General features: G+C 32.5%; 1 protein-coding gene across 1 annotated transcript; it reads left to right on the top strand.

Annotated features, from left to right (window-relative positions):
- The first annotated feature begins 4,430 nt into the window (after positions 1-4,430).
- Positions 4,431-6,957, top strand: LOC108344791 (UDP-glycosyltransferase 71K1). The gene is made up of 2 exons (XM_017583288.2): positions 4,431-4,592; positions 4,811-6,957. Exon 2 carries the CDS (start codon positions 4,957-4,959, stop codon positions 6,412-6,414), a length of 1,458 nt encoding a protein of 485 aa, XP_017438777.1. The 5' UTR covers positions 4,431-4,592; positions 4,811-4,956; the 3' UTR covers positions 6,415-6,957.
- Positions 6,958-8,811: the final 1,854 nt, after the last annotated feature.

Here is an 8,811-nt window from a genome sequence, read left to right as displayed (position 1 = left end):
CTATTCACGAGACCAGGCAAAACACTTGAACTATCTTTTTCGAACTTCCTCAGACACACTGCCACAGATAATCGATTATCTTGAGGAATAATCGATTATTCCAGAGACTTTGGCAGTTCTCATCAGAACCAGTGATAATCAATTATTTGGAGTAATAATTGATTATTCCAGAGCAACAAAGTTTTTCAGAAACGCTCAGCATAGTCGATTATAACTTCTAATAATCGATTAAATGCATAACAGTTATGCAAGTACAAGTTTTTCTAAGTATTACATGTTCAAAGCCTTTCCTAATACATTTATAATCTACAAAGTTACCTTACGCGAATCAAGGAATCAATTTTAAACCAAAAATAAAAATGATGGATAGCTAGTTTACATTAGATTTAAGTCTATAAATAAATATATAATAATACTAATAATACTACTACTACTAATAATAATAAAGATGTTCAAGAGTCGATCACAAGTGATCGTTAATTATTACAGTCCAAAAAAAAATAATAATAATAAAATACATAAGGACAATTATAGTCTCCTCGAGGAGACTATTCATCGGCAGAAGGCGGTCGTAAGGAAAGCTCAACGGAAGGAGCCTTCACCTGGAACTGTAGGGGAGGAGAGATCTTTCTTTTTTCAGGAACAGGAGGGATTGGAAAAAGATCTAACGTCACCCGATCTAGAACCGACGGTGCTATCCATGGAAGATCTCCAAACAAACAAAATTAGAAATGTTAAGAAAAATAAAAATAAATAAATAAATAAAATATACAACATATCTTACCATTCATAAAAGGCGGCAAGAGGGGCAGCGGAGAGTAAGATGTGGTGGCGGTGCTTTGCTTCAAGCATCGTTGCTTTTCACGATACCCATAATTTTGAAACCAACAATAAACGCTATACTCTCCAATTTCTCCATAAACTTTAAGTCACGTTGCAATCTCGTGCACTTGCTCTCTATTTGGATTTCGTATTCCAAATGCAAGAAGGGCCTTTAGTAGAGCAACTTGTTCTCTAGTAGGACTCCATCGTTTATATCCCAACTTATCTTGAACTTCCAAATTTCTTAAATTTTTGTTCATTTTTCTAAGAGGCAAAAGTGAAGGAATATTATGTTGGTGTCAAACAAGGCTGATGTATTATCTTGAACTTCCAAATTTCTTAAATTTCTTAAATTAGTTTTCTTTTAAATTTTGTCCATAAGTCCAGTCTAGATGTATTTCTCCGGTCCTCGCAAAGGATCTTACTAGATCTAAGTAAGAAAAGTTTATATTCATGATTTGTTTAAATTAAATTAATTTTTAGGGTTCGTAGCATTATTCTACCCATCATACCTTCAAACGAAGGGAGATTAACAACGATTTTTTTTAGCTTATATACCCCATTATTAGTTTATCAGTATATATATAAAAAAAGGTGAGAGTAGTGAAATAACAAAGCAGACAAACGAGTATAACAAGAACAAAGAACGAACGTAAATATAAAAGAACATGGATTAAAAGAAAGCTTAAAAGAAAGAAGTAATAAAACGAAAGATCGAAAGGATAAAACACTTACACGGATGCGAAAAACGAAAGGCAGAGAGAGACGCTCCTCATAGAATTAAGACATTCTCGAAGGACACTCAAGGAAAGAAAACTGACGCTCTCTTATGAAACTCGAAGTGTCGCTCAACGCGGAGGAAAGCTCTATTTATAGCCAAAAATTTTCACTGTAGCAACAGTTCTGGTTGTTGCTACCGGTTGTGTAACAGTGCCGGTCATAAAAAAAAAATAATAATATTGGTATACGTGGGGAGTATGAGAAATTATTGGATAAATTTCTTGTGTATGGTATTTTGATTTGTGAAAGGGATATTTTTGTTATATTAAAAAAAAATTAGTATATATATATATATATACATATATATATATATATATATATATGTATATATATATATACATATATATATATATATATGTATATATATATCGTACTATCATATATTTTTGGCTTAATATCCTATTTTGTCCCTAGTTTCGCTCGAAAATATTAAATTAGTCTATCCTTTAAAAAATGCGTCAATTACGTCCTCACTTAATAAAATTTGCATCAATGAAATCCCTTCCGTTAAATCCGTACAAACGGCGTTAATTATTTTGCATCAAGATAATTAACGCCGTTTGTACGGATTTAACGGAAGGGATTTAATTGATGCAAATTTTATTAAGTGAGGACGTAATTGACGCATTTTTTAAAAGATGGACTAATTTGACATTTTCGAGCAAAATTGGGGACAATATAGGGTATTAAGCCTATATTTTTCTTGAAGTATAGAATTTTCGAGGTCGAAAATTTTTTTTGTTGTTGGAGAGAATGTAAGACCCATGAAAAATAATTACCTTAATAATAACAATTTTATTACTAGTAGTAATAAATTTCTTTGTGAATGGAAAATATAATAAGTTTATAAAATGTGGAAAGTTAAATAAGAAATTTTGGTAGCTTAATTGTTAGAAAATTTTGGTGATGGGTTTAAACTCTTTTCTACCTTTTTGTAAAAAAAAAGTAAAATAAAATTTAAAATATTGATAATAGAGAAAGCATTCATATTTGAAGGCATAATTGAGGAATGCATTATGAATCCATTATGTAAGTTGAAATTAAAAAATTAATAAAAAATAATAATAATATTAAAAAAAGTGATGAATAGTAAAAATTTTAAACTATAAATAGCCATGAAGGGGAAGACTATTTTGCATAAAGAGAGGAAGAATCAAGTGAGAAACCTTGAGAAATGGAGAAGAAAGAGTTAGGAAGAAATGTTTAGTTGCAAGAAGAGTAGAGCCTCTAGAGGGTTTTCGGGGAAAACAAATTCGGAGCAAGAGAAGTCTGGAATAGAGGTAGGGGAGCTAACCTTTCCATGCTTTTATATTATGATTTAGTATTGTTTTATTACTATTCATATCTTGAAATTCTGTGTGAATACTATTAATGCTTAGTGTATGTCTATCTATATTAAAATTCGGTGTTAATATTATATGCTGTTGTTTTGAATCTGTAAATAAGAAATTTGTTAAAAACTAGTTGAGGAACACTTTGGCTAAGGAAAGACTTGGTACTTAAGTTGTCCATTGTGACGCACCTCTCTTTCTTGGAAGTCTACTCGATAAGTTTTTAACTTAAATCTTATTGTACAGATTGAGTACTGTTAAATTATTATGCAATATATCTCATTGGAATGAAAATGTTTGATGGATTAATGTTATTGTGGTAGATATGGAATTATGAATTATAATTGTGATGGTAGGATAGAGGAATCTTAAAAATCGGAGTAGGTACATCCCTGATCATAGAGCAACCCTGGTCCAATCCAGTAAGTTGTGACTAGTCATATGTACTGGCGTTTATGGTGAGTTTGATTCGTCAAACATTTGATTCTTCTCCGGTGACCATTTATTTTGATATTTTAGAATTGTTAATTTATTTTGTGATATATTCAATTTGTATGATTTCTGCGATGATTGGATTTTATTGGATTTGAATTTATGCATATGAACATGGTTGTGAACTATAATGATGTGATTTATGTGGGAAGTATGTGAATGTATGAGATATGTTGGATTCACTGTGATAATATGATGGTATCCGGTTATTCATGTCTTGGGCTAAGTTTCAAAGTGACAATATGATTCGTGAACGTTATTCCATGATCCTCAAGGAGAGGATACATGGTGGTGCCCTGGTAGTGTTTAGAATGAAAGTAGGAGCTCAGTCTTGGGGGTCATCCTGAAACTCCAATGGTCTTTCTTCTCATGTAGAGAGGATTGAACCATGTGGTGAGGAGTAGCAGGAGGTCCTAATCTTGGGTGCTTCCAGTATGGCCCAAGGTGAGTGATAACAGACTAACCTCGTGAGTATGGTAGGGTAGGGGAGCCCAAGTTTCGTAAGCCACCACGAGTGCAAGATCCGTCATAGCTCGACTATCATTCTAGTCCGGACGAGTCGTTTTATAAAGTAACAAGTCTTGTGATGTCATTTTACCATGTTTGAGTGACTTTTGTATGTCGTGTGAGATTGTATAACATGTTTTTTATATCTAACTCACCCTACTTTTTTGTGTTTGGGTATGTGCGATCATCGTATAATTCGTAATACAGGAGCAGATGAAGGAATATCGTCTGATTCAGTGCCAAGAAAGAGAAAGATAGAAGAATAAAATAGAAGAACTCAAGATATAATTAGGATTTTTTTTATATGAGTTTACAACATGTATAGACATATATCAATTATAAATTTTTAAAAAATGAAATTAGGAAATATTACCATAAATATAATATTACAATATATAAACTATGAAATTTGAGATTTTGGGAATTTTACACTATATAATAACGGTAGCATTCTTAAATGGTGTAACTCGATTAACCTTCAAGGCTGGCTCTGATTCTTATTTAATATTTTCTCTTTCTATTTGTACAAAAGAAATATGCGAACTTTTATTTGAAATCCAAACTCATTGCACTGGATTGATCCAAATTTACAGTAAAGTAATATTTCTAATCGTGATTTCTTGTTAAAATCAGAGATTGAATTTCTAAACCTTGATTAAGGTATCCGAATTTAGAATCACTTGTCCAACGTCTTCTGATTTTTTACTCTTTGATGTCTTACTTGAATTCTTTCATACTTCCTTTCCTTGTTTTCAATTTCTTCAATAATCCTTTGCCCTTCTTGTTTCTCTTTCTTTCCTTTGAAATTTACTTTGTGGCCTATAACAATTGAGCATGCTGAACTGAATGTGGCCTATAATGATTTTTTATTTGATTAGATCCACGAAGAAAAGCATCAGTTCTTATTTCAGATCTGCATCTATGTTGTACGATGAAAGGTCAAACTGAAGTTGAATCAAACTCACAAACTGCCAAACCTTAGGGAAGAGTTAATCACAGTTCCAGCCACCATACTTGAAAACTGATGGCTGAAATGAAGAAGAAAGCAGGGTTGATCTTCTTTACCATACCGGGGATTGGCCACTTAGGTTCATCTCTCGAATTAGCACAACTTTTGATCAACCGTCATAACCATCTTTCAATCACAATGATCTGCATGAAGCTCCCTCATGCTCCCTATTCCGATGCATACATCAGATCAATTACAGCTTCACAACCACAAATCCAAGCCATTGATCTCCCCCACGTAGAACCCCCTCCACAGGAACTACTAAATAGATCAATACCACACTACATATGGACCCTCTTGCAGATCCTCAAACCCCAGGTCAAAGCCACCGTACAAAACATTTTATCATCATCTCAGTCAAATCCCGTCATTGGGTTGGTCATAGATGTTTTCTGTTCACCGATGATTGATGTGGGAAACGACCTGGGCATCCCTTCTTATTTGTTCATGCCCTCAAATGTTGGGTTTTTGAGTCTCATGCTTTCCCTTCAGAAACGTCAAGTTGGTGATGTGTTCTGTGATTCTGATTCAAAATGGTTGATTCCGGGTTTCCCTGATCCATTTCCTTCTAGTGTTATGCCTGATGCTGTTTTTAGCAAAGAGGGTGGATATGCTGCTTATTATAATCTTGCTAAGAGGTTCCAGGACTCCAAAGGTATCATTGTTAATACTTTTCAAGAGTTGGAGCAGTATGCTATTAATGCATTATGTAACGGTCAAATTCAAACACCTTCTATCTATGCTGTTGGTCCACTGATTAATCTCAAGGGTCATCCTAACCCAAATTTGGATCATGCACAACATGACAGAATATTGAAATGGCTAGATGAGCAACCTGATTCTTCAGTAGTTTTTCTTTGTTTTGGAAGTAGAGGAAGTTTTGATCCACCTCAAACAAGAGAAATAGCACAAGCACTTCAGCGTACTGGAGTTAGGTTCTTGTGGACTAAGCGTTCTCCACCAACAACAACAAAAAAGGAAGAGAGAACGTTACCAGAAGGGTTTTTAGAGTGGACAGAAGGTAGGGGAATGCTATGTGATTGGGCACCACAAGTGGAGGTTCTGGCCCACAAAGCCATTGGGGGGTTTGTGTCTCATTGTGGATGGAACTCTATTTTAGAAAGCTTGTGGTTTGGAGTACCAATATTGACATGGCCTATTTATGCAGAGCAGCAGCTGAATGCTTTTAGGATGGTGAGGGAATTTAGATTGGCAGTGGAGCTGAGACTGGACTATAGAAGGGGTAGTGATCTTGTAATGGCGGAGGAGATTGAGAATGGGCTGAAACAGTTAATGGATAGAGATAATATGGTACACAAGAAGGTGAAAGAAATGCAAGAGGTGGCTAGGAAAGTTGTACTCAGTGGTGGGTCTTCTTTCAGCTCTGTTGAGAAACTCATTGATGTCATGACATTGAATTTCATGGTGGGGTTGCCTAGCCACTTTGATGAATCAATTAATGAAAAAGCCTAACTATGTAGTGCAAGCAATTGATTGCAAAAGGAAGGTGATACGTCAGTGTCAGAAGGTTTCTTATTATCAAAGGAATAGGGGAATGCCATTGGCATAGCTTTGAGATTGTTTCTGGATTCAGACCTCATGATCAACCAGTACTTAAGGCATAAAATTACAGCAAAATAAGGATTTTCCGTCTTCAAAATTTTTGGAGAACGTAAGTTGGAAAGTGAAATTGCTGCAGGTGTATCATAGATGTTGGTCTGCAATTTGATGTTATGACAGGAAACAATTGATGACAGTTGTTGAATTTCATAGATGAGGTTTCCTGCTTTCTTTGAGTCAATTGATTGCACAAGGAAGGTGATCATTTTAACTAGACAACGTTTGGTGAATAGAAACTGATGAAACCAATGTATTCATGTGTAAGGGTTGTAATTGTAGTAATGCTATTTGCTGGCATTTGAACTAAGGAAAGAAATTGAATGATCTCAGTCTTGTTTAGAACTTGCTTGTAAGATCCTCAAAAGAAGTTAATTTTATAAAGTGATATTACTCTTCTATTTTTTTTTCTTAGAGTGGAGCACTAACAAATTAATATAAAACTTATTTCTAAAAAACAAACCTAAATTTTTCTGGGAAAGTTAGGAACAGTGAAGGATGAGCACATGGGTAGAGTAGATAGACTTCCACCAAGATAGGCTATGTAGTATGTTTTTGATTTGCAGTGAAAATATTACAAACTCACGTTTAATGTAAAAGACACAAAAATTTTGCTTTTCAGAAAACAGTCATAGACATTGTTCTTGTGGATGTCGTTAACTTCTAAAATTCATATGAAGCATTTTTTAGATACGGTTTTAATAACATATAGGATTATAGATTTTAAATGGTTTTTTTAATGAACCAAAGTCTTAAAAGATAGTAAATATTTTAATAATGTTTTTATTATAATTAATAATAATTTTAATTTGGTATTGTCTATTTTATTCTTTTATTATTATTATTATTATCATTATTATTATTTGTTATTATTATTATTATTATATATTTATTTTTTCTTAAATTCTTCACCATTTCTTCTATCTTACTTTTTCTTTTTTTTTTAAATTCCTCGAATAAAATCCTACAGTAGTTATTTAAAAAAATTATAAATAACTTAATTTTCTAAGGACAATTTTTGTAAAAAGTCATTTTTCTAAACATTCTCGTAGTAATTTTAAATAATATTATAACACTTTAGTAACACTAATAATTATAATTAAATTGAATTTCATTTTAATTATTAAACTAGAGAATATTTTATCTCAAAATGGCTTAGCAAAATGAAAAAGATAAACATCTTGCTTCAATAAAAGATTTTGATGATGATGTTTCATAAAGAAAGTATTGAAGAATTAAACAAGTGTTTGCTTTCAAGAAATACTTTGAAAACTCAATAATTAAGTTGTTAATGATTAGTAATTTGTGTATTATAATTAATTTAGTAGTTCAAAAGTCGATAGATAGAACCCAAGTAGCAAAACACTCAGAATTTAAGATAATCGATTATCCATGAAAGCACGAATTACCAAGGTTCGCAGATAATCGATTATCACTTATGATAATCGATTATTAGTGAAGTTGCAAACTTGACTCTTCATTTTTTAACCTAATTTTCAAATGCAAAAGTTTATAAATAATTAACTTAAACAACTTTAAAAGAACTTTTCACTGGAGTATTAGAGTTGTGTGCTTAAGGGAAACTATTTGTTTGTGAAAAGGGAGCTTGTGTTACTTGGTGCTTGTAGGAGGAAGTGTACTTTCTTAGTGTGTCTAAGTGGTGGAGTATACCTACAAAGTAGAGTCAAGTTGTTCATCCTTTTGTGCATCAAAAGGAGGTGTCTTTCATCTCTTATCTGTTAAGGGTTTCTAAATTGAATCTTTATTTCTCTACTATAAATTGTTATTTATTTTAGTGGAAAGGTTAATCCCTCTTTCGAAGAGATTAACAACTTGACGCAGGGTCTTTTAATTCGAACCAGTATAAAAATTACCTGTGTATTTTTTCTCCATCCTTCTCTACTTTATTTATCTGCTTTTATTCAACATAAGTTTTCATATTTATAAAAGAAACTTTAAAACAAAAATTTGTTCAAAAGAAGAAATTTTTAATTCGAACCAATTTACCCCTCCCTTCTTGTTTTTGTGTCCGATTACACACGCTTAAACATTCCGCTGTGCAATACGATTCCAACAAAATCAACATAATTCATGATTCATAGTATTCAAAATATGAACTAACAACTTAATACAGTTTCTTAAAAGGCTAAAACATATTTTTATACTACTCCTTTAGTGACAAGTTCCAACTCTACTGTTGTAATCAATTCTTATTTCTGCTTCTATATTTAAAATATAATTATCGTAAAAGAA

Source organism: Vigna angularis, chromosome 7 (assembly GCF_016808095.1).
Source record: "Vigna angularis cultivar LongXiaoDou No.4 chromosome 7, ASM1680809v1, whole genome shotgun sequence".
NCBI lineage: Eukaryota > Viridiplantae > Streptophyta > Magnoliopsida > Fabales > Fabaceae > Vigna > Vigna angularis.
This window is presented reverse-complemented; position numbering and strand designations above follow the sequence as displayed.

Bases quoted from the DNA above. Each gene is read 5' to 3' on its own strand.
- LOC108344791 (XM_017583288.2), top strand. From the start codon at position 4,957: ATGGCTGAAATGAAGAAGAAAGCAGGGTTGATCTTCTTTACCATACCG.